Source organism: Sturnira hondurensis, unplaced genomic scaffold (genome assembly GCF_014824575.4).
Source record: "Sturnira hondurensis isolate 20B ecotype Veracruz unplaced genomic scaffold, ASM1482457v3 Scaffold0003693, whole genome shotgun sequence".
Lineage (NCBI taxonomy): Eukaryota > Metazoa > Chordata > Mammalia > Chiroptera > Phyllostomidae > Sturnira > Sturnira hondurensis.
In genome coordinates, this window is record NW_028076324.1 from 10,916,760 (window position 1) to 10,943,601 (window position 26,842).

Below are 26,842 nucleotides of genomic sequence, written 5' to 3' on the forward strand. Positions count from 1 at the left end.
TATCAAACCCACAACCATCTAGTTATGGGATGATGATCCAACCAGCTGAGCCCCACTGGCCAGGGCAAACTGGCTTTTAAAATGCTTTGCAGGGAAAGAAAAAAAGAGAAAGAGAAATAGAGGGAGAAAAGATTTTAAAAGTATGAGAGATATGAGAGATACAGCCACCAAAAGCAATGCACTGACTTTATCTGAACCCTGACTTAAAGACGGAGCAAAGGGGAGAAAATTGGACAACTATAAGTAATCAATCTATTTAAAAAACATAAAAAAACCAAATCGGCATGACAATTAGGGAAATTTAACATCACTGAATAATTAATATTAAAAAATTATTAATTTATTAGGCCTGGCTAGTGTAGCTCAGTGGATTGAGCATGGGCCTGTGAAGCAAAGGGTCACCGGTTCGATTCCCAGTCAGGGCGCATGCCTGGGTTGCAGGCCAGGTCCCCAGTAGGGAACACATGAGAGGCAACCATACATACTGATGTTTCTCTCCCACTCTTTCTCCTTCCCTTCTCCTCTCTCTAAAAATAAATAAAAGATTTTTAAATTATTAATTTATTAATTTTTAGATATGATGATATTGTGGTTAAGTATTTTTTAAAAAAAAGAGACTCATCTGTTACAGACACAGATGGAAATATTCACAGATTATAAAAGACAGGAGGTCTAGGACCTGATTCAAAATAATCCTGAGGGTAAAGAAGAAAGTGACACTGTACCAGTGACTGCTGAAGCCAGTGGCGGTACCACACCAATGGTTTGCTCTGCTATTCTCTCTACTTCTGTAGGCATTTTAAAATATTTTAATGTGTTTTAATAGCACACTTATAGGAACAGCAATATTACAGAAGGCAGAGAACATTAAAAACAGGGACATGCATGTGGAACAACTCAGTTAGAAAACGTATACTGCGTGAATGGAATCTACTGTATGATAAAAAACACTACAACCACCCAATGCAATATAGAGACGATGTATTATAGAACTGTGTGCCTGAGACCTATAGAATTTTGTTAACCAATATGACCCCAATAAATTCAATAAAAAGAATAAAAAATGCTACAAACACCATTTAGTTGCCATCAATAAGATATTTACTTGTCTAAAAAAATCAAGTGCTGACATTATCCAGAAAAATTTAACAGGCTTATTTATAATTATTACAAAGTCGAACTGCTGAAATGTGTTCACTGAGACATTATGACTTGCATTAATACTTTATGTCCCTGTATTTATATTTTAAAAAAACTCACAAGCAAATGAAAATGGAAAAACTGCCAACACCTGATTTCTGTCCCCCATTTTCCACCTGCAATCATATACACAGGTATCTTTTGACACCAAGGGAAAACACACCTAATGTTCAGAACTACCAACAACAGGAAGAGAAAAAAATGTCTTAAAGAATGAAATGTTTCATATCATACTGGATTCTTAAACATGTTCTCCACAAATGTGGTGTTCTAGCTGCATTTCTTTTGGTATAATTATTACATGTTTGGCATGCACAGCACACAGGTTGGTGTCTTCAGAAAGGCCAACCAGATAGACCTCATTCACCTCCTGTAAAGCACCAATAGCTGTGCTCTGAAAGCACAGATCTGTTTTGAAGTCCTGAACAATTTCTCACATCAGATGCTGGAAGGAAAGTTTGCCAATCAGAAGTTCAGAGGACTTCTGATGACACCCAGGCCTGTGATGATGAGGTTTCTTCACTCCTCCAGCAGAGGGAGCACTCTTGCGAGCAACTTTTGTAGTCAGATGCTTCCTTGGTGCTTCACCACTGGTCTATTTGTGGGCAGTCTGCTTTGTAAGAGCTGTGGTACTGAGACCTCATTTACCCCTCTTTGGCTGGAGTTTTGTTAGCTAGAGGCTGTACTGGCCTTAGGGAGAGATGGCGCAGCAGTGGCTGTGAACACTTCTGTACATATTTTTAAGTTTCTGACATTAAATAAATTTAAATATATGCTTAGCTCTACTCCCAGCCTTTCTCACAGTGCTGCATCTGAGCACCTACAGACAACCTGCTGTGACTGGCTCTGTCCTGGAACAGAGGGAGGAGGGTGCAGACAGGGCAAGCCCCCACCACAGAGCTCAGAGGACTCAGGCAAGGCCCAACAGAACCCTCCATCCCTAGGTCCTCCGTGGCTATCGGGCAAATTAATGCCTCACTCTTGGCTTCAAGTGGCTGCCCACCTGCCCACCACCAGCGCCACTTGGCCAGCCCTCCCTGGAGGTCAGGCACTATGCTACAGAGTCTACCTAGCACTTATTTCACCCTTGCAAATTCTCAGCATCCATCAGGAGAGGAAACTGAGATATAGGGCATTTAATCATTTGCCAAGGCCACAGCCTCTGGTGTCTCCCTGTGGATGCAGCCCTGACCCACACGGTTAAAACTGAACTGGTCTAGAACAGCAAGAGAGAACTGCTCACTGCCAGGTAGAGAGAGCAATGGAAGGCACACGGGATAAATGTCCCAAAGTAAACCCCACCAAAGCTGAAATTCCACTTTCAGGATCTGACCTTATGAACTCAGGGACAAATGTTTGAGGAGGGTCACTGGGTAGCACTGCAGCAGTGAGAGGCCTAGAGAAGGAACAGAAAAAGTTCTCAACAGGGAAGCTGGGGGAATCACAGCTGATCTCAAGCTGAGGGAAGAACTCCGCACACAACGCAAAGAATGAGATAGAGTTATGTGTGCTCACAAACAAGGCGTTTCTGGAAGGACTTACTAACGCTCGTAGTGGTTACTTCAAGGAAGTAAGCTGGAAATAAGACTAATTAATTCCTTGCAACTGATACACATAATGAGCTCTGTCAGGAAAAACCATCTAACCATTGTTAATATAATAAGAATGGTTTGTGTGACACTGACGTAACCTGGCAGCCAAGGAGAGTAGACTGCAATGCACACGTGTGAACAATGATGATTTCACTGTACTCGTCAGTAAGGGTGGTAGACATCGTTGAATGAGCATGTGTACTGTGTAGACTTCATATTCAAAATGACTGAGCGAGTAGAGCAATGAATCTGCATCAAATTTTGCGTTAACTTTGAACCTTCCTCTGCAGAATCTATTTGGATGATTCAGAAGGCTGCAGCTACGGGCAACTGGTGACTAGCAGCTTCATCATGATAATGAGTCTGCTCATGCATCATGTCTCGTGCAGAGTTTTATGGCGAAACATCAAATCACCCAGATGACTCAGCCCTCATTTGGTGCCCTTCAACTTCTGGCTTTTCCCAAAACTAAAATCACCTTCGAAAGGGAAGAGACTTCAGAACATTGCTGAGATTCAGGAAAATACGATGGGGCAGCCGACGGTGACTGGGAGAACTGTGTGAGGTCCTAAGATGCCTACTTTGAAGGGCATTGAGGTGTCGTTGTCCTATGTACAATGTTTCTTGTATCTTCTTCAATAAAATGTCTCTTTTTCATAGTGCATGGCCGGATACTTTCTAGACAGACCTCGTATATCCTTTTTGTAGTTAGAAGAATAAAAACTTTCAAAAAGCATAAGAAAAACAGTGCAATGTGAACTGAAAACTGAGGGTTTTGGGATCTGAGACCTCCTGGATGCCAAAGCAGCTCTAATTCCGTCTCACCGGGGCCCCAGACCAGCTGCTCCACCCCTCTAGCCTCAGTGAAAGGAGAAAACAAAACCACAGGGTTCTAGGAGGGAAGGAAGGAGAAACAACTGTAACTTCAGGTGGCAAGACCACACAGGCAGCATCAGTCCAGGCTCTCACCACATCAGACTGACCTGCTAAGGCCATGGGCACCCTGAGGGCTGGCCAGGACCAGGTGCAGTAAGACCAGTCACATCACTGCGGGCACCAGCGAAAGGCAAACCACTGAAATGCTTTTCACTAGAGGTCAGGGGTGAAACATTTTTTTTGGTATCTGAATTCTGAACAAAAAGGTGCATGTCTACTGAGTACACTGATACTCACAGAGCAAAGAGACAAAGAGGGCAGACCCTGGAGCTAAGTTGGCTCTTGCAGTCAATGGGTCACCTTGAGCATTGTTACACTACCTGTTCAGGCCTCAGCTCCCTCACCTGTGAAATGGAAAAAACAGAACCCACACGTACACAAGCACACAAAAATGCTGGTCGTCATTACACTTGGACATGAAAAGAGCTCCGAGACAGGCTGCTGAGAGAGGATGGCCAAGGGCACAACCGTGAGTCGAACTGGAACCCCATTGCATTCACACTGAAGACTTTAACTTCTACACAAGCGCCAGACAGGGAACCATTCTGGGTGACAGACACTCAACCATTCACCTCTCGAGAGACCAAAAAGATTGGAGGATAGAAAGGGAAGCACCCCAGTTTTCTACTCTGCATACTTCAATATTATCTGAATTCATGGTAACCTAAATATATTCATGTACTGATAAGCAATTAGGAATTAAAACAGGAAGGCAGAAAGGCATACCCCTACATTCCAAAGACCTGTGCTATGAGGTAGTTCAGATGGTTAGTGTCATCCTGGTACGCCAAAGCTGTGGGCTTGATCTCTGGTCACGGCACATACAAGAATCAACTGATGGCCTTGGCTGGTGTGCCTCAGTGGATTGAGCGTGGGCCTGCGAACCAAAAGATCACAGTCCCATTCCCAGTCAGGGCACATGCCTGGGCTGCAGGCCAGTTCCCAGCTGGGGATGCACGAGAGACAACCATACATTGATATTTCTCTCTCTCTCTCTCTCCCCCCTTCCCTTCCCTCTAAAGATAAATAAATAAAATCTTTTAAAAAATCAACTGAAGAACGCATAAATAAGAACAAATTGATGAGAATTTATTTCTCTCTAAAAATAAAAAATAGCCCTGGCTGGTGTGGCTCAGTGGACTGAGTATCAGACTGCAAACAGAAGGGTCCCAGGTTGGATTCCCGGTCAGGGCACATGCCTGGGTTGTGGCCAGGTTCCCACACGCAAGAGGCAACCACACACTGATATTCCCCTCTCTCCCCCTCCCTTCCTTTCTAAAAATAAATAAGTGAAATTAAAAAAAAAACAATGCTACAATAAACATAGGAGTACATGTATCATTAAAAAATAAATAATAATAAATAGATTTTAAAAGACCACGTGCCAAGAAAACAGACAAATACTCTTATTATGAAAATAAGCTTCTGTTATCTGGAGCCCCAACTTAATGATTTGTCGTCCCCAGTATAACACTAGAGAGTGAGAAAGTAACCTGCAATGTAAACACAAAATGAAGTAACAACTTGACAAAAAAACCTAGACCAAAACAGATAAAAGGGAGGAAAGAAAGTGATATGCGCAGGATGAGACCATGAAAGTTCAAAACCGAGGGGACTCCAAAACCACAGGTCTCTCCCTGAACCTTACTCCCCACACCACCCGTCTTAGAGACACCACACTCCCACAGCCCACAGTGTGGCAGACACAAGAGCCAGTTACAGAAAACATGAGACCACCACTCTCAAACCCTGAGCTGAGGCTGTCTGAACTTACAGCTTCTGCCAAGCACACCCACATTACTCCTGCCCCACCCCTACTCAGATGCATCCCTCCTTCACTTTGGTGGGGTGGGGATGGCAGCAAATGACTCAGTCAGCAACTCCCATCTTTACAGGAAAACACACACATCACATCAGTCAGCAGAGAGGTTCTCGGGAAGTTGATTCCAGGCCAGTGCTTCTCCCCCTTAACGGAGCAGGCAGGAGAGGGAGTGGACTGGCCTTCCTGGGCCCTGGAATGACAGTGATCAGCATGGGACAGGCTGTGCTGTTTCTCTCACACACGCACGCTTTTAAGGCACTTCTTTTTCGAGGTAGCTCCAGACACTGACTGTCCTCTAGGAAACAGAGATGCTTTTGGAGTCCCACACCAAGGAACAGAAAGATTCTCTAGGGAAAGACAAACCAAGCCGCACAGCTGGCCACATTCGTGTGGCTTGTCCTAACTGGACAGCCCCCTGACCTTTCCCTGATCTCCCTGCACAATGTCCCTTCTGTTCTGGCTCCTCAGGAGTCCACCAGGGAGGGCAGCCAGCTCCTCGGGGAGGGGCGGGTGGCTCCTCCACCTACCCACTCGGGCGAAGGCCAAGGGATGAGAAAATGGTGACTCCAGAGGCACATGCCAAACTAGGGCAGTCTGGGTTCCTGCCTAATCACTCGAGACCAGCTCTGCCCCGGCTGGTGCAGCTCAGTGGCCTGAGTGCTGGCCCGAGAACCGGAAGGTCACCAGTTTGATTCCGTCAGGGCACATGCCTGGGTTGTGGGCCAGGTTCCCAGTGGGGGCACGTGAGAGGCAACCACACACTGATGTATTCTCTCTCTCTCTCCCCCTCCTTTCACCTCTAAAAATAAACAAATAAAATCTTTAAAAAGCCCCCCAAAACCAAAACACCAGGTCTCATCTACCGAGTCTCATTTTAAATTGAGGGCAGGAAGGAAAAGCCTGCTCAGGCCCAACATAAGTGGGTTTTTACAGCCCAGAGCCACTTCTGCTCTAGAGCGTGGGGAGGGACGAAGGATTTGGTGACGCTGGAACCCCCACAGCATGCTGCTGGGCCTGCCACACTGCCTTCACAGCTTCCTCCCGCTTACCAAGCACAAGCCAGCCAGGGTATGTCTGAGAAGCTGTAGGTGAGGGCTCAAAGCTCGGAAACCAGCACTACTTTACAAACCCTTTTCAACAAAAACCACACACACTTTCTAATAAAATGTCCTTTCTGGGACTTCAGTCGGCAGGCTTTGCATAAAACCACGGGAAGTTGGGGATGGTTGGAGGTCCCTGCCTAGTAACAGCTTGACATGGGAGGCGGGGTGCAGGGCAGGGAAGATGTCTGCTACAAGCAGCGAAGAACCAAGCTCAACTTTTTCACATTTTACCTTTTCTGAAAATTGGGCTGTTTATGAAAGTCAGTGTGCACACTTGATATGTTTTTTTTAAAGATTTTATTTATCTTTAGAGGGGAAGGGAAGGAGAGAAGGAGAGAAACACCAACGTACGGTTGCCTCCCGTGAGTCCCCCACCGGGAACTAGCCTGCAACCCAGGCATGTGCCCTGACTGGGAATTGAACCATGATCATGTGGTTTGCAGGCCCGCGCTCAATCCACTGAGCTACACCAGCCAGGGCTCACACTTGATATGTTTTATTTCTTATCCCAAAGTATGTTATTAAACTGAAGGTACATCTCACGATAAAGGGAGTCACAGAAGAAATGGGGTTAAAGCCAGCTGCAGGCTATGGCTGAGCTGTGGTCTAACCCCAAAACATGCCCAGACCAGCACTCCCACCCTAGCAAACACTCACAGGGCCCAGGCTGCCACTGCTGGCCTGAAGCAGGCATGAGACCATGAGAGTAGGTTTCTTTAAACTTAAACTCTCATTCCACCCTATGATTGATTTTCTTTTCTCCTCTCAGTGTTGCCAGTCACAAGCCAGAAACTCAGAACCAAGGGCAAGCATCTTTAATTTCAAAAAGCAAAATTAGATCAGTGGCCCCACACCTGCTCACACCCAAGACCAAGCCCTCCAGGTCCACCTCAAAGCTTCTCCTGCCCCCGCTGCACCAACCCTACTTCCTAATAGACATCAGAACTCAGTCAAATGCTTCCTGTTTGGCAGCCACTGGATTACTCCCTGGAAAGGCTAGTCCAGGTCTGCTTCATAATGCTACCACAAAACATTCTGGGACGGGCAAGAGATGGTGCCTGGCTGGGAATTCTGAAGTCGTGGCCACCAGATCTCATGTCCAAAAAGGTGGATAAGTCCAGAGAGATCAGCGGAATTAAATTGTACCTAAATTTTTTAGGTACAACACCTTCACTGAGGGTCTGCAACACATCCCCTCTCCACACAGAGGCTGAACAGTCTTTTTAAAAAGAAAGTGTGGTCTATGGCCATACTACCCTGAATGCGCCCAGTCTCATCTAAAAAGCATGTGTGTCCTGGCTGGTGTGGCTCAGTTGGTTGGGGCATCGTCCTGTCACTGAACGGCTGTGGGTTCCATCCCCAAGAGGCAACTAATGGGCATGTCTCTTTTGCATCCATGTTTCTCTCCATCCCTTCCTTTCCCTCTAAAAGCAAAGAAAAAAGTGTCCTCAGGTAAGGATTAAAAAAAAAATTAGAAACCAAGTGTGATCATGTCATCCCCCAGCTTAACTCTCTGATGGCTCCCCAGCCTGCGGGGAATGAGTGGCTCTGCCTCGCGTGCCCATCCTCGGCCGCCCTCTCCAGCCCAGTGTCGCTGACTCCACCTGCACACTCTGCAGCTCCCACCTAGGAGTCGGCCTTGTTCTCTCTGCCTGGCCAACACCTCCCCACCCACAAGTCTCTGAGTAAATCTCCCTCCCTAAGGGAAACCTTGCCTAGCACCCCCCAACCCTTCCTAACTGGGTCCCTGCAGTACTCACAGCACCAACACTGCTGGTTGAGAGGATGGATACCTTGTCCTGACCATAGCCACCTTCCTGATCATTTGATAACTGCCTCTCACCCCTGCCAGTCTGGGAGCTCATGAGACATGGGACATGCGTGCTTTCATCCCCAATGTGTCCCGGACTCAGTAAATATCTGCTACATTAATCAATTGATGACACTGCAGCAAAAGAAAGAAGAAAAGCCACCCCCCCACTGTAAATAAACCAATTCTTCTAAAAAACCCCTCAACTGCAAAGAACCGAAGACAGTGGCACCCCTATTACAAACCATCTTCCCATCTCAATTTCCTTCTGCCTCTTCAAAAGCTGTTTTGGCATCAGCTCTCAGTGAGCAGCAAAAAGAAACTCCTGGGCCTGGGCTCTGGCAAAGGTTTTTTAGGTACAACACCAAAAGCACAAACCATAAAAGAAAAAAACAATAGTAAACTGGACTATCAAAATTCAAATCTCTTGTTGAGCAAAAGATACTGTTGAGAAAATAAAAAAAGACACAGATTTGGAGAAAATATTTGCATGTACCAGATAAAGAACTTGTACCCAGAGTACATATATAAAAAACTAAACTCAACAATGAGAAAACTAACCCATGTGTTTTAAAAAGGGAAAAATTCTGAAAAGACACTTTGCCAAAGAAACTCTATGAATTCAAAAAAGAAAAAGCAGGCAAAGATGCTCAGTGTCATCAGCCGTCAGGGAAATAACGTAAACCAAAACCTAATGACACTTCCCGCCCAGCAAGATGGCTATAATCAGAAAGACGGAAAGTGTGGGTGAGAAACTGTGGGGAAACTGGAACCCCCATGCACGGCTGGAGGGAATGTAAAGTGGTGCAGCCACTATGGAAAACAGCATGGAGGGTCCCCAGAAAGTTAATCACAGGATTACCAAAAGACCCAGTAATTCCGCTCCTCGATATATGCCCAAGAGAAATGAAAACATATATCCAAACAAAAAAAACCTTGTAGCAAAATACCTAATGTGGTAACAACCCAAATGCCCTTCAACTGATGAATGAATACACAGTATGTGCTCTATAAAATACGCTTGTCCACTGAGAAGTGAAGCACTGACACAGTGGTGCTACAGTAATGTGGATGGACCTTAGAGACAGGACACTAAATAAAAGAAGCCTGTCACAAAAGGCTACATAGCATGAGATTCCATTTACATGAAATGTCCAGAAAAGACAAATCCGCAGGGACAGAAAGTGGGCTGGTGGTTGCCAGGGAAGGGACGGAGAGCACGGCCACTGTGGGTAGGGCTTCTTCTGGGGGATGAAAACGTTCTAGAACTAGTGCTGATGGTTGTACAACTCTGAATATACAAAGACCTAATGAAATGTACACTCTGAATGGATAAGTTATACAGTATATAAGTTAAATCTCAAGTTTATTATTTTTTAAAAAGAGATTCCACTACACACTCATTAGGAAGGCAAAAAGAAAACAGACGACCTTACCAAGTGCTGGCAAAAATGCAGCGGAACAAGAACCCACATTAGCTGCTAGGGATGCTGCAAAGGGGCAGAGACATTTCAGAAAACTGTTGGCAGGTTCCTACAAAGTTAAACATACCTGTTCCATAAGACCCAGCAATCCCACTCCTGGGTAATTTACCCAAGTAAACGGAAAACTTAACATTCACACAAAAACCTGTATGCAAACGCTCAGGACAACTTTCACTCAGAACCATCAACACTGGATAGTACCCAGATATCCTTCCCCAGCAAACAGACAAAGTCAATGTCCTCCCCCGGCAAACGGATAAAGTCAGTGTCCTCCCCCAGCAAACGGACAAAGTGCAGTGCATGCAGACAACAAAGATGAATGAAGTCTTCAGATCACACCAACACCTGGGGTGCATCTTAAGTGCATCCTGCTCATTGAAAGAAACTAGACACAAAGGACTGTATGTAGTGTGAGTGTATTTACATGCCATTCTGGAACAGGCAAGACTACAGGGATGGAAAACAGTGAGTGGTTTTGAGGGACTGAGGTGGGTAGGAGGAGCTGACTTCAAAGGGACAGCAGGAGAGGGTTTGAGGGAGATGGCACTGTCATGGTGCAGGCATGACTCTATGCATGTGAAAACCCAGAGTTGATTTCACTGAACACAAACTAAAATAATAATAACCAGATGGGTGGGAGGAGGGGACCCCAAGATGGGGTGCAGATCATGACTAATAAATCCAACTATGTAACACATGTATGACATAACTGCACTAACACAGGTGGAGGAAAAGTGTCACAAATAACTTTGTAAAGCAGGTTTTCAGTTGAGCGTTGGAAGGCCAAATGAAAAAGAACCACGTGCTCTCCGTCCCTTCCCTGGCAACCGCCAGCCCACTTTCTGTCCCTGCGGATTTGTCTTTTCTGGACATTTCATGTAAATGGAATCTCATGCTATGTAGCCTTTTGTGACCGGCTTCTTTTATTTAGTGTCCTGTCTCTAAGGTCCATCCACATTACTGTAGCACCACTGTGTCAGTGCTTCACTTCTCAGTGGACAAGCGTATTTTATAGAGCACATACTGTGTATTCATTCATCAGTTGAAGGGCATTTGGGTTGTTACCACATTAGGTATTTTGCTACAAGGTTTTTTTTGTTTGGATATATGTTTTCATTTCTCTTGGGCATATATCAAGGACTCAATATATGCACTCAAGCTGGTAAAGTTACTTGTCACAGGAGTCCTGACAGCCATTCTGAAACTGCTTTCCAGGTACACTAGGGTTAAACAAATAAGCAAATACACTGTGGATAATGAGAGCCAGGTGTCTCCCTTCAGAGAAAATTTAAAATAAGCAACGGAGCAATGGTAGAATGAACTCAGTGCTGCTGGTCTGGAGCTGGAGGCCTCCCTATGAAATGATGTTTATTTTTATATACAGACACACAGAGCAATAAACATAGAGGGGGACAGTCGGTATATCCACACCTTTCCCAGCTCTGTCATATGAGGTGATTAAATGCTGTGATACCTCAGGAGCTTTTAAATACCATTCTCCAATAAAAGGGACTAGGACTCCTTTGAAAAAATGGCTGGTTCTATGGCTGGGGCAAAGGAAAACCAAGATGAGCCTGGAGCACCTTGTGGTGCCACAAAATGAGAAGCACCCCCAAACCCACAGGAACATGATGAAAAGGCACAGGGACCAACCTGAGAAAGATCCTGCCCACAAGAGTGAGAATAATTTCAACAATGAAATAAATAACAAGAGGACTGCATTATAACCCAGAGGGAAAAGAAACAAACACCAATGAATATAAATAAATGACTGAATAAATAACTGAGGGAGGAGGGACAAGCTTCCTTACAGAGAAATTCCCATTAATAAATGTAGAAAGAAGGAGAGAAATAGAAATCACCACAGAAAACACTGATGGATGCTAAACTAGTGGATGAAATGTGAAAAAGAAATAGGAGATAAGCACAGTCTCAAAGCATCTCCCCAGCAAAGGGATATTAGCTAGTATGGTGGTTCTAACTATGACCACCTGGATATAGGGACTAACTTCTGCCCAAGAGAGAGAGCTGGTCTTGAATGACTCACTTTTAACTATCAATGTAGAAAGGAACAGATAGTAACTTTGCAGTGGAAAAACCTGGGAGATATCACTTTAATCCAAAGATCAAGGTTAACATCTCCAGTAATAAGGCAAGTTAGTATCAGGCCCACCATACTATGATGTGATTGGGGAGGGTTCTTAACCTGTGTAGTTGTCTTCCCAGAATCTACAAGCCCAGTCTAATTGTGAGAAAACACCAGACAAACCCAAGGAAGGGGGGCATTCTACAAAATGCCTAACTAGCACATTTCAAAAATGTCAAGGTCATGAAAAAAAAAGGAAGACTGAGAAATTGTCAGACTGAAGGAGGTGAAAGAGACATCACAACCAAATGCAATGGATGCTCCTAAAGTGGTTCCAGAACAGAATGAACATTAATAAGAAGTGGGGAAATCCCAGTAACAACCATTCACACTAAGTATTGTAGCAGTGTTAATTTCTTCATTTTGATCACGGGCTGTGGTCATGTAAGGTGTTTACATATATTAAGGAAGTGGGATGGGGGATATAAGGGAACTTTGTGTGATGTTTGCAACTCTCCTGTGTCTCTAAAATAATTTCAGACTTCAAGGGTAGAAAGAAAGCATGACTATGAGACAGTCCATACTCAGCTGAGTTACTAAAAGATCTTCATGTACATTTGGAACAACCTGGATCTATGAATCTACTTCTTTCTTCAACTCTGAATTTTATGGAACCTAAATACATAAAGACTTTCTGATAAAGCCTATTAGCTAAACTGAAATATATGCAGCAGGTGTAATACACATACCATTGCAAAGACTCAGTATGAAAAAAAAGAATGTAAAATAGCTGGTGAATTTAAAATACTGAATACACGTTGAAATCATAGTATTTTGGATATATTTGGTTAAACAGGTAACATTATTAAGATTAAGATTAGTTCTACCTGTTTCTTTTGACCTTTTTATATGTGGCTACAAAAAATCCTAAGTTGCAAGTATGGCTTGTATATTTACAGTGGACAGCCAGGGTACAAAATGTAATTCACTGTTGGAAGCAGGAGGGCTTCATACACCTCTGACCAAGTCCGGACAGTGAGCAGATAATAAAGGAGAATTTCAGCACAACTCCATTCACTTGTTCAGTCCTAGAACACCTTGGAACCAATTTACTTGTCCTGGACATGCTGCCTTGCCAGGGGCAGCACCAGCATGCTCTCCCAGGCCACAACCACTGAACACCCAGTTCCCAAAGGCACAGCTCAGCCACAGCACATAGAGGCTTTGGGATCGACGTGACTAGAGGGTAACCATCTGGGTCCCCTTGTTTGAGCTTGAGCTCCCAAATGAGAGAAGTTAACATCATGCATTCATTCCACCCAGCAATATGCTTTATTGCTGGCATTGAAAAATGGGCACCTGTCCAGAATACAAGAAGAACTTTTACAACTCAACTACAAAAAGACAAACCCCAATTTAAACATGGGCAAAAGACTTGCACAGACAGGTCTTCAAAGAAAACATAATATGCCAAGCATAAAAAGATGCTCAGCATCATTAATCACTAGGAAATACAAATAAAAACATCAATGAGATACCATTTCATACATCCACTAAGATGTTTATAATTTTAAAAATTAGTATGTAAAACTAGGAAATTACAAGTGTTGGAGAGGATGTGGAGAAATTGTAACCCTAATATAATGCTTGTAGGAATGTAAAATGGTATAGCCAGTGCGGAAAACAGTTTGGCAGTCCCTCAAAATGTTGGACATAACATTACCATATGACCTAGCAATTCCACTCCTAGGTATATATCCAAGGGAACTGAAAACTAGAACTCAAACAAGTACATGTATACACTGTATTATAGCACCACACGATTCACAGCAACCAAAAGGTGGAAACGGCCCAAGTGTCCATCAATAGATGAAAAGATATACAAATTGTGGTATAACGATAGAGTGGAATATTATTTGGCCATAAAAAGGAATGAAGGCTGACACACACTACAATGTAGATGAACTCATGAACAGTTATACTAAGTGAAAGAAGCCAGACACATAAGATCACATGAGAAATAACTGCTTAATGGGTACAAGATTTCCTTGGGGTAAAGAAAGTGTCTTGAAAATAGAGAGAGGTAGTCATTGTACAACACTGTGAACATACTAACTGTCACTGAATTGTTCACTTAAAAATGGTTAATTTGCCCTGGCTGGTGTGGCTCAGCAGACTGAGTGCCAGCCTACAAAACAAGGGGTCACTGGTTCGGTTGCCAGGCACACGCCTGGGTTGTGGACCAGGCCCCCAGTAGGTGGGGCGTGAGAGGCAACCACATATTGATGTTTCTCTTTGTTCTTCCTCCCTTCCCCTCTAAAATGAAATAAATAAAATCATTTAAAAAATGGTTAATTTTATGTTATGTGCATTTCACTTCACTTTTTAAAAAGTAGGGGTGGATTTACACACTGGTTGTGTTTTGAAATTTCCTGACAGACAACAGCCACCCCATCCAGAATAATCTGGTGCATCCATTCAGTCACTCATTCAATAACAAATTATTTATCAGGCGCCATCTCCGTGCTAAAGCCAGTATCACAGAAAACAAAACTGAAAGGGCCCTGCTCTCAAGAGCTTAAATTCTAGTGGTAGAGCAAACATTATATAAGTAAACGCATATCCACTTAAGTACTATAAAAAAGGAAAGAACAGTATGCCAGGAGAAAAAACAGAAGGGAAGACCAATTTGGACAGCCAGATCAGAGCAGGGCACTCTGGGCTCTCCCACGCCATAAGCGAGGCTTAGGCAGGGTAATCTCTCTAATCTGTCATTTTCCTACCTGTGAGGTGGGACCAACCCCTCTGTGGGGCTGTGTGAGGGTTATGGGAGCTACTGTGTAAAATGCCTAACACAGCCTCAGGCCTAGGTTATCCTGAAATACCTTTTCCCCAAGTTTGAATGGTCTGAGGTATAGCAATATTATAAAACACAAAAATCACATGATCATCTCAATAAATGCAGAAAAAACATTTGACAAAATTCAACACTCTTTTGTGGTAAAAACACCAAACGAACTAGAAATAGAAGGCCACTACACTTCAACATAACAACAGCTATGTATGAGAAACCCATCGCCAACATCACACTCAATGAGGAGAGACTGGAAGCTCTTTCTCTGAGGTCAGGAACATGGCAGCCACAACACACTCTCTCACTGCTTCTCCACAACACAGCCTCAGCCAGTGCACTAGGCAAGAAAAAGGAAAAAAAAAGGCCACCAAATTGGAAAGGAAGATGTAAAAATATCTCTGCTCACAGAAGACATACTCTGATATGCAGAACACTCCCAGAGTATACACACAACGGTCAGAATCAGTAAACAAATCAGCTGAGCTGCAGGATACAAAAATCAACACACACATGTTAGTTCCATTTCTGTATAGAAATAAACAGTGAACAATGTGAACAGAAAATTAAAATAATTCCAGCATCAAATAGAATAAAATACTAGGAATTATCTTAACCAACAAGATGAAACATTTGTATAATGAAAACTACAAAACACTGCTGAAAAGTATTAAAGACATAAATGAAAAAAAATCCCATGTTCACGGACTGAAAGACTTCATCTTATTAACATGTCAACACTAAGCAAATAGATAGGTCACTCTGATTTCCTACCAAAATCCCCATGACACATTCTGCAGAAACAGAAAAATCTATCCTAAAACTCACATGGAATCACAAGGACCCCAAATAACCAAAACAATCCCCTTTTTAAAAAATTTTTGACAATTTTTAAAAAAGATTTTATTCACTTATTTTTAGAGAGAGGGAACAGGAGGGAGAAAGAGAGGGAAAGAAACATCAACATGAGAAACATCCATCAGCTGCCTCTCATCTGCGCCCCAACAGGGGACCTGGCCTACAAGCCAGGCATGTGCCCTGACTGGGAATCAAACAGGTGACCTTTCTATTTGTGGGATGATGTCCAACCAACTGAGCCACACCAATCAGAGCCCACAACAATCTTGGGGAAGAAAAGAAAGTTGAAAGACTCACACTTTCTGATTTCAAAACTTATTATGAAACTACAGTAATTAAAACACTGGTACTAGCATAAAGACAGGCATCTAGACCAAGGGAATAGACTTGAAAGCCCAGGAATAAATCCTTCAGAAATAAATCCTTATGTACACGGTCAAATAATTTTCAATAAGGGTGCCAAGACCTTTTAAGGGAGAAAGGACAGTGGTGTCAATAAATGGTGCTGGGATAACTGGATATCCACATCTACACGAATGAAGTTCGACCCTTACCTAATGCCACATCCAAAAATGAACTTAAAATGAACCAAACACCTAAACATAAAAGCTAAAACTATAAAAGAACACAGGGCAAAGGCTTCATTACACTGAATTTGGTAGTGATTTCCTGGGTATGACACAGGCAAGGCACAGGCAAGAAACGGAAAAATAGGCAAACTGAACTTCATGAAAATTAAAAACTTTTATGCATCAAAGGACATGATCAACAGAATGAAAAGGCAGAATGGGGGAAAATATTTACAGATCACATCTGATAAGGGGTTGATATCCAGAATATAGAGGGAACTCCTAAAATTTAACCACCCAAAACAAGCACAGAACATGAACAGGCATTTATCCAAAGAATGTGCCCAATAAGCACATAAAAAGATGCTCACTAATCACTAGAGAAATGCAAATCAAAACCACAATGAGACACCACTCACACATTATTGTGGAGCCTATCAAGAAAAGAGAGAAAACAATTGTTGACTGGGATGTGGAGAAACTGGGCCCCTTGCCTGCTGTTAGTAACGATGGAAAGTATTACAGTCACTGTAGCGTGATGGTTCCTCAAAAATTAAAAATAGACTTACCAAACCACTGAACAATTGCATTTCTCAGTATGTACTCAAAAGAACTGAAAGCAGGATCTCAAGGAAATATGTTTACCCATGATCATAGCAGCATTATTCACAGTATATAAAATGTGGAAGCAACCCAAGTACCCATGATAGCTGGATGAATAAGTAAATGTGGTCCATCTACACAGTGGAATATTATTCAGCCTTAAAAAGGAATGAAGCACTCCCACACACTACAACGTAGATGAACCTCCATACCAACTGACCAGGCTGGCACTAACAAAACAAAACAAAACAACAACAACAACAACAAAAACCCACAGAAAAATTACAAGCACTGAGATGGGCATGGAGAAATAGGAATATCTGGATACTGCCCACGAGAATATAAAATGGTGCAGCCGCTACAGAAAAGAGTTCAGCAATTCTACAAAAAAGTTAAATGCAAATTACCACCTGACCTGGCAATTCCATTCCCAGGTAACCATCCAAAAGAACTATAGACAAACTCAGACCTGTATGTACACAGGCATGCTCCCAGCAGCACAATTCATAGCAACAAGTAGGTGGTACAGTCAATCTTCATTATTTATGGATTCCATAAAACTTACTTATAACCTAAGCCAGCACTTGTGGTTTTCACACTCATTCACAGACATGCACAGAGTGGTAAAAACTTTGACTCACCCAACAAGCTCATTCCCAGCTGATGTCAACCATGGTAATACTCTGCCTTTTAATTTCAGCTCTCAGACTGTAAAAAAGTATTCTGATATATTTTGTGCTGTATTTTTTTCCTTGCATTTTTGTTGGTGATTTTGCTATGTGAAATGGCCCCAAGCATAGTGCTAAAGTACTGTCCACAGTTCCTAAGCACAGAAAGGCTGTGCTTACAAAGAAATTACATTTTCTTCAATTTTATTTTATTTTTAAATTTTATTTATTTATTTATTTTTTAGAGAGAGGGGAAGAAAGGGAGAAAAGGAAGAGAAACATCAACATGTGGTTGCCCTACTGGGAACCTGGCCCACAATCCAGGCATGTGCCCTGACTGGGAATTGAACCAATGACCATTTGCTTCACAGGCTGGCACTCAATCCACTGAGACACACCAGCAGCGGCAGAAATTACATTTTTTATGTAACCTTGGTTCAAGCATGAGTTACAGTGCTGTTGGCTGAGTTCAATGTTAATGAATCAACAATGTATATTAAATAAGGTATCTTTAAACAAAAACACATATAACACAGGCTATGTATTTTTTTAAAATATATTTTATTGATTATACCATTACAGTTGTTCTATTACCCCCCTTCATTCCCCTCCACCCGCACACTCCCTCCCCCACCACTCTCCCCCACTTAGTTTATAACCACGTGTCTCAAGTTCTTTAGATTCTATATGTCCCCCACTATTCTCGCCCTCCCCCCTATCTATTTTCTACCTACCATCTATGCTATTTTCTGTGCCTTCTCCCCCCTTCTCCTCCTCCCACCCCCTTGTTTCTAACCCTCCATGTGTTCTTCATTTCTATGGTTCCACTCCTGATCTAGCTGTCCTCTTGGTTTGCTTTTGTTTTAGGTGTGGTTGTTAATAACTGTGTGTTTGCTGTCCTTTCACTGTTAATATTTTTCATCTTCTTTTTCTTAGATAAGTCCCTTTAGCATTTCATATAATAAAGGCTTGGTGATGATGAACTCCTTGAACTTGACCTTATCTGAGAAGCACTTTATCTGTCCTTCCATTCTAAATGAAAGTTTTGCTGGATAAAGCAATCTTGGCTGTAGGTCTTTGGATTTCATGACTTGGAATACTTCTTTCCACCCCTTCTTGCCTGTAAGGTCTCTTTTGAGAAATCCGCTGTCTGATGGGTACTCCTTTGTAGGTGACTGTCCCTTTATCTCTTGCTGCTCCTAGGATTCTATCCTTCATTTTAGTCTTGGCTAATGTAATTATGATGTGCCTTGGTGTGTTCCTTCTTGGGTCCAACTTCTTTGGGACTCTCTGAGCTTCCTGGATTTCCTGGAAGTCTATTGCCTTTGCCAGACTGGGGAAGTTCTCCTTTATTATTTGTTCAGATAAGTGTTCCACTCGTGGCTGTTTCTTTCCCCCTTCTGGTACCCCTATAATCCGGATGTTGGAACGTTTAAAGATGTCCTGGAAGTTCCTAAGCCTCTCTTCATTTTTTTGAATTCTCATTTCTTTTTTTTTTTTAAAGATTTTATTTATTTATTTATTTTTAGAGGGGAAGGAGAGAGGGAGAGAAACATCAATATATGGTTGCCTTTTTGTGCATCCCCTGTTGGTAGTTAGCCTGCAAGGAACCGGTTTGCAACCCAGGCATGTGCCCTGACTGGGAATCGAACCGCGATCGTCTGGTTTGCAGGCCCGCGCTCAATCCACTGAGCTACGCCAGCCAGGGCTGAATTCTCATTTCTTCATCCCTTTCTGGTCGGCTGTTTTGTTCTTCCTTCTGGTCCATTCCATTGATTTGAGTCCCAGTTTCCTTTCCATAGCTATTGGTTTCCTGGACATCTCCCTTCATTTCAATTAGTTTAGCCTTCATATGTTCCTCTAATTTGTGACTATATTCAACCAGTTCTGTGAGCATCCTGATAAATAGTGTCTTGAATTGTGCTTCTGAGAGGCTGGCAATCTGTTGGTCGCTGAGAGTTATTGGCTCTGGGACTTTGAGTTCTTCTTGCGCCATCTTTGGGGCTGTTCGTGCCTGTTCTGTAGCAGGATCGGAGCCCTAAAATGTTCACTAGAGCAGGGCAACTAAGTCGCTGGGTTGTGACGTTGTATGTGGGGGTGGGGGTCAAAGAGGAACAACTGTGTCTCGTCTGCCGTCTGCCGCTTAGGGCCCCCACCAGCGATGCAGCCGCCACTGTCACCAGGCCCACGCATTTCATTCCAATGCATGTGAGTGTGCCACCACCGTCAGCCCTCGCCCCCTGGGGCCTGCGTGGTCCGTCTCACTGTGTGCGAATGTGTGACCGCGGTCAGTCTGCCCCACACCCCGACTGGTTCCAGGCTGCCTGTGCGCCTAGGTCGGGAGATCTGTCCTGCCCAACCCTGCTCCGCTGCTGGCTCCGCCCCTCTTACCGTCCCTGTTCAACGGTTCATAGTTGTCGGACTTCCGTATAATTCAATTTTCTGGTCTTTGGGTGTGTCCTTGTTCTCCAAACCTTTGTTGTATTCAAACTTGGCTGTGGGAGAAGGCACAGTGTTTCCACCTATGCCTCCATCTTGGTGGAAGTCCCACAGGCTATGTATTGATTAGTTGATGAAAACACTGACTAGAGGCTTGCAGGAACCTATATTCTGCCTTGTAGCAATGGTCCAGTTTTCACTAATTCAATATTCATGGTGACTTTACAGAAGATGGCTCTTGTGAGTTATGAGAGTCAACTGTGTATCAGTGCAACAGAGTATTATTCAGCCATAAAAAGGAATGAAGCCCTGATACATGCTACAGCACGGCTGAACCTCAAAAACACTACCCTGAGTGAAAGTCGCCAGACACAACACAACATATACTGCATGATTCCCTTTATGTGAAATGTCCAGAACAGGTGAATCCACAGAACAGAAGCAGATGAGCGATCACCAGAAGTGGGGACAATGGGGAGATGAAAATTTGGAAACTAGAGAGGCAGTGGTTGCACAACGTGGCAAAGGCACTAAACGCCCATGAATTGTACACTTTAAAATGGTTAATTGTATGTTACATGAGTTTCACCTTCACAAATTATTTTTTAAAAATAATTGTGGTCTCATAGAAAAATATCCGGTCTTTGTCCCCATTTCCTACCACAGACCTCCTAAACTCTTTGGAATTTACTGATAGGGATGACAGGAGCATCTTTTGTTCGAATGAGGTGACTTTTTATGGGCCCCTAGACAGCTCTGGGACAGGCTGGTCCCCACAAAGACCAAGCCTTGAGTAGAAGCTCAGAACTTTCAACCCCACCTTCAACGTCCAGGGAGGGGAGAAGGGCTGAGGATTAAGTTAATCACCAATGGCCAATAATGTCATCAATTGTGTCTGTGTGATGAAGCCGTCATAAAAACCCCTAACAAGGGGGTTTGGAGAGCTTCCAGGGAGATGAACACGTGCAGGTGCTGGGAAGGTGGTGTACCCGGAAGCTCTGCACCCCTGCCCCACACCAAGCCCCATGCATCTCTTCTGCCTGGCTGTTCCTGAGTTATATACCCTAGAATAAACGAGTGACGGTAAGTAAAATGTTTATCAGAGTTTTGTGAGCTGTTCTAGCAAATTATGGAACCTTAGGAGGGGTCTGTGGGAACCCTAGTTTACAGAAGGGGAGAGAGTCCTGTGGACTGAGTCCTTTTACCATGGGGTCTGTAATAACTCCAAGCAGGTGGTATGAAAAGTGAATGAACTACTGGACGTCCACCCACCACTGCCTGGAGATTCAGAGAACTGGAGAAGAGCTATTGAAAGTTAGGGTGCATTTGGTTTCAGAAGGAAAACAAACCCTTTTACTTGATTTCAGAAGTGGCATGAGTAAAAACAGCTCAACAATGCACAAATACTGCTTTTATAATCAGACAACGCCCTGCCCCCATTTTTGTCCATAGGGGAAGGGAGTGGTTTATCCATAAAGGAGTATCCTGCCAACAGGTCACACAGAAGGTGTCCTCGGTTAAGCTGTAGTGCCAAACCCCATGTAAAACAGCATTCCTTCACTTCACAGTTGCTGCCACCTTGAGGATCTAGCATGGCTAAACACACCTCACACTTACAGGAGAAAACAGCCTGTAGTCATCTTTCTCCATCTCTGGAACCTCCACCTCCTCTGGACTGAAAGCCTCTAAGGCCACTCTGTGCACTCACCTGTCTTACCCTGATTAATTGGGAAGAGGCAGCACCACTTCCACAGCAACGATAGCCACACAAACTCACGAAATGCATACTGAGCGCTGGTACTGGGCCCAGTAAGGCCCAGGCCCTTCCTGTCCATCTCTGTGAATCTTCCTCACAGCCCTGAGTGGCAGACAGTTAGGAAGTCCATCTCACGGAGAGACCGAGGCCCAGCCTGAAGAAGTAACCTGTGCACTGCCAATGCTACCTCAAAAATTCACTTAACCTACAGCAGAGGAGTAAGTCATGACTGAAAACCAAATGCAACCCTCGACTACAACAGGGTAGAAAAACAATCTACTGATCCGTTCACGACGAACCTTATTCCCAACACTACTCCAAACCTATACAAGCTGCTTTTTTAATGAACCACCATTCACTTTCCCACAGCTCTCTGATCTTTACAAAACCTCCACAGCAGGGACCCACATTTAGACATATGCAAAACACAACACATAAAATGACCGTATTTTTTGGACTATAAAACACATTTCCCCTCCAAATTTGGAAGTGGGGGTGTGTCTCACAGTCCGAATGTAGCTTACCTGGTTTGCTGTGTGCGTGTGTTGGGGGGGGGGGGAGGGAACCAGAGGTGGAGCGGGGTCATAGGTTACTAAATACTTAACCACATTTTTTGCTTCAAAAGTTTTTTTCCTATTTTCCTCCTCTAAAACCTAGGTGCATCTTATGGTTCGGTGCATCTTATAGTCCTAAAAATATGGTATATTATGTCTCTGTCACCCAGATGTCAGCAAAAACCAGAATTCATGAGCGGCTGTTGTTCTATGTCAAGCCCGTCTCAACTGTGCATATAAGACTACATAGTCTGCTGGTTCAAATCCCAGTTCTGCAACTTAGTGTGTAGCCTTCAGCCTGTGACTGAATATCCAGGAGCTCCTTGATCTGTAGACTGGGGACATCACCTTCCTCAGGGGCATGTCTGGAGACAAAGCACTCAGCACAGTAAGCTAAGAACCCACGTAGTGACTTCCCTTGTAGCCCAGGCCCTTCATGTCGTGGCCCCACCTCAATGTGCTCTCAGTGTAGGGCCCCCCACAACTCTGAGGACAAAACCACCACCAGGAACAGAGGACTCCAGCGAGCAGCTCTTGCCCTGAGTGAGAGAAGACACTGCAGTTCTGAGAACAGGCTCACACTGGCACTCCAGCCCCACACACCGCCTCTACAGGAATTGATCAGACTAATAAACCTAGGAACATTAACTTTTTTTGTTTTGGAAAAACCAGCCATTTGCAAACAGGTTTCAAATGAAAATACATGATGAAATTGGAAAAATCTACACCGAAAATGGGAAAATTTTGCTGTATTAAGTTATACCTCAAAAAACTAGACCAGGACAAAAACCCTTAACCCAAAATCAGCTGCTGCCACGACTGCTAGACGCTGAAGGTAGTAAGATGCACATGTGCTCCCCGTAGAGGGCAGCACCCCAGGCCCTCACAAAGGAACGAGACAAGTAAAGAGGAGCACAGAGAAGACGCACACAAGCACCCGCACTACTCCAACCTTCGCCCCCACTGTTCCCCAACCCAAGTAAGCAAGCCCAAGGAACATGAAAGATCCAGACACCCTTGGAAAGGCCCTCTGCCCCTCAATGCCCCAAGTGTATGTGAGGACGCTGTACCCAGCAGGGACAAGTCCTATGCTACCTCAAAAATTCACTTAACCTACAGCAGAGGAGTCAGATGGTCAGAGGGCCACCTGCTCTGTTCCCTCCCAGGACCGAGACATAGGGGTGGAACACCTCGGAGACTTGGTACAAGAATGGCACTGAAGTCTGGATGCAGGCCCAGGGGAGCACCATTAGAGGGAGTACCTTGTGTGCTTCCCCACCATCCACATGAGAACTCTGAGGCACTAACACAGACTGCATAAGCCACCACAGGGGATGGTCCCAGCTGAGGCAGCAATACCAAGCACCCTCTCTCTCTCCAATCTCCTGGGAGAATCTGGAGACCAGCAAGGATCCCCTGGGCCATAAGAAGGGGTGCTGAGACCCACTGGCCACCTCTGTGGTACCATCCAGCTTCAGCATGGTGCCATCACCCCTGGGGTAAGCTGGAGCCTCCTGGTTGACCTCTGGGGACAGCAGGAAGTTGAGTGGACACTGCCAGAGCCCAGGCATGCCTCCAGGAAGGAGAGATAAGTCTGCATGTCAAAGACCAGACAGGTCTCAGGGAACACAAAAGCTCAATGATATGTGGGACTCAAAACTGCTTCTAAGCCTCAAAGGAACTTAATCGAAGCCCAGAGATGAGCTTACCTGGTTTCCAGGACTCCATCACCACTGCCCACCCCCAGAGTACCAATGTACAGGGTGCTGGCATTTTCTGCAAATAGACTGTCTCCTTACCACACAGGTGGCTCCTTTCATCATCCCTTCCGACAGGCTCCCAACAGGAAGCTGGAGAGGCTGGTGACACCTGCCCTGGGACTGAGTCCCCAGCATCAGTTCCCCTGCCTCCACAATCCCTGGCCTGGCCTCCCCAGTCAGGTTCTTGGAGGACTGCCCCCCAAAGGGTGAAGCATCTCTTCTGCATCTCCCCCAGGCCCCCTGTTGAAAAGACACAGAGGAGCCTTTGCCTATGCACACGGGCTGGCTCTGCGCTCAGTGGTGTCCGGTCACCAGGACTCTCAGACCTCGATTCCATGACAGCTTTGGGTGACCCGGGCTTCTGAGAACTGGGCCCCGGGGCAGGGGGGGGGGGGGTGTCACAGGGTTGAATCCTGCTGAGCTGCATTTGCTGAAATGTCCCTCCGCTCCCAGTGGGGCAACACACCTGAGTGCCATTCCCAAAGATCCTTGATACCAGGTTTGCAGAATAGCCCGATATAAACAAGTGACTCATTAAGGGAATGGTGGTATCCACATGCCTCACAGGGAGCTTTTCTTCCTGAAAGACAGCAGAGCTGCCTGCAGCCAGTCTACCTACACTTGTGGAAAAGCACCCAGCGATGGCCAAGCCACCTTTGAGCTGGGAAAGGTCACTATGGCCTCCTGGTGGTGCCTCTGGGGAGGAGCAGAAACAGGTTGCTAGGAAGGCTCTTTTCTTAAATTTTAATTATTAGGCTTAAAAACCCCAAAACTATGGTCTGAATGTGTCCCCCCCAATTCACATGTTGAAATCCTGACCCCCAAAGGAGATGGTGTCAGGAGGTAGGGCCTCTGGGAGCTGATTATGTCCTGGGGGTGGAGCCCCCACGAGTGGAATTAGTGCCCTTATAAAGGGGACCGTACAGAGCTCTCAGCCTTCCTCCATGTGAGGACACAGCAAGTCTGTGACCGGAAAGAGGGGCTGATACCCTAATCTCAAACTTCCAGCCTCCATAACCATGAGCAATAAATTTGTTGTTTATAAGCTACCTGGTCTGTAGTACTTCACTACAGCAGCCCAAATGGACTAACAGTTACCAATAATAGTGTCTGGCACAAATAACACCCCTTTTTTGATGACCTGGTAATCTACACCAAATCTTTTATTACAAAAATCATAAGCATGTATTTCTGTAACAAAGCAATATTACACTCAAGCACACCACGTGACATTTAAGTGAACTGTTCAAACTGCTGTCCCTCCTGTGCGAAACATCCATGTGCCCTCCCAACCACACTCAATGGGGTTACTTCTACCGGACCCCATATGTTCACTATAAACGTTCAGAGAATATACTCGGAGGAAAATAAAACAAAAACACCTTATAATCCTTCCACACCAATTACCCGTTAACAGTTTTAATGTATACAGTAACTTCTTTTTTCTATAAGTAATACACACACAACTTGCTTTTTCATTCAACAGCAGTAAAAACTCCCCTCCCCCATCCCAGCCCATCAAAGAGCCTATTCAGGAGGTGCACTATAACTTTATCTAGCCAATCGCCTACTGTTGGACATTTAGGAAATTTCCAGATCTGCGCCACTAGTCACAGCCCAGTGACTAACCCTTTAGGACCATCCACAGATTCTCGCCCTGTCCTGGCACGTCCTTGCTGACTTGAACTGCACACACTTTCAGGTGATTCCTGGAGAGGCCACACCCAACTGCCTTCAGTATGCCCATTTTCCTGGCCCCAATTTTCCATGGGAGATGTGAATGCAACACTTTGCCCACTAGTGCTCTAGCATGGGCATCTCTGCTACCAGTAAATCCAGCATTCAATCACTCATGTGTTAGTGGTTCTACTTTCTCTTTTGTAAACTGTACATCCCTCTTGTTGCCACTTCTGGGTTCCTACCTTGTTTTTGAAGTACACCTCGATGGGCATGATGAAGCCAGCGTAACCCGACTCTTCCACTTTGTACGGGGGCTCCTTACACACTAAAAAGAAAGGGAAAATGCATCTGTCAGCTTCCTGCCCAATCAAAGGCCCAGCCATCAGCAGCAATAGGCCCTCCACCCTCTGCGCCTCCTCTCTGGGGCTCACTGGCCTTGCAGGAGCATGGCTTTTCAGGAAGCCAGCTCTCCCTGTGAGTGCTGAGCTCCATAACCAATTCCATGCCAAAGGGGTCACAGGGAATCAAAGGAACAGAGCAGGAGAAAAAGGTGACCCCAACACAAATGGTGGGAGAGTGGGAAAGGCCATGAAACTAACTAATGCAGAGCAGCCAGTGCTGGCCACAGGTCGCACAAGTTCAACCAATTGAGGGCAGTGAGTGTGACATGGGTCAAGTGCGAAACCCAGTGGTTCCCTGGTCTCCCAGGCAGAGCAGTCCAGAGTACAGCATCTACCTCCTTCAACTGCCCACTTGAGCATGGGAACTGACACCAGGAGATGGAGATGGCCTGGTCTCGGCTGGGACTCGCGGTTGGGTCCATTTTAGCGCCTACCAAAAGCATTCCCGAGCGTCTGAGTGACATGAACAGACTCATTAACCCCAGAAATTTTTTTAAAAAACAGCTGAAACTAAGAAGAACAGCAAAATACAAGCAATCTCGCCCTCCAGAATGCACTGTCAATGTTTTGACACACATGGTGTCATTATGCAAGAAACGTGAAAATATTGTTTTCCCACTTTGAAGAAAAAATCAGAACAGTGCAGATCAAATCACCCTTGTCCTCCACC

At 44.6% G+C, this 26,842-nt stretch overlaps 1 protein-coding gene across 3 annotated transcripts in view; it reads right to left on the bottom strand.

Annotated features, from left to right (window-relative positions):
• MLLT1 (MLLT1 super elongation complex subunit) overlaps nucleotides 1-26,842 on the bottom strand; it is a 69,880-nt gene that overhangs the window by 26,802 nt on the left and 16,236 nt on the right. For 2 of the 3 annotated variants that reach the window (XM_037042687.1, XM_037042686.1), the window contains exon 3: nucleotides 26,014-26,096. The exons of the other annotated variant lie outside the window; for it this stretch is intronic. In XM_037042687.1, the coding sequence (XP_036898582.1) occupies nucleotides 26,014-26,096 (83 nt within the window). The remainder of the gene's footprint in view (nucleotides 1-26,013; nucleotides 26,097-26,842) is intronic. 3 annotated transcript variants of the gene reach the window in all.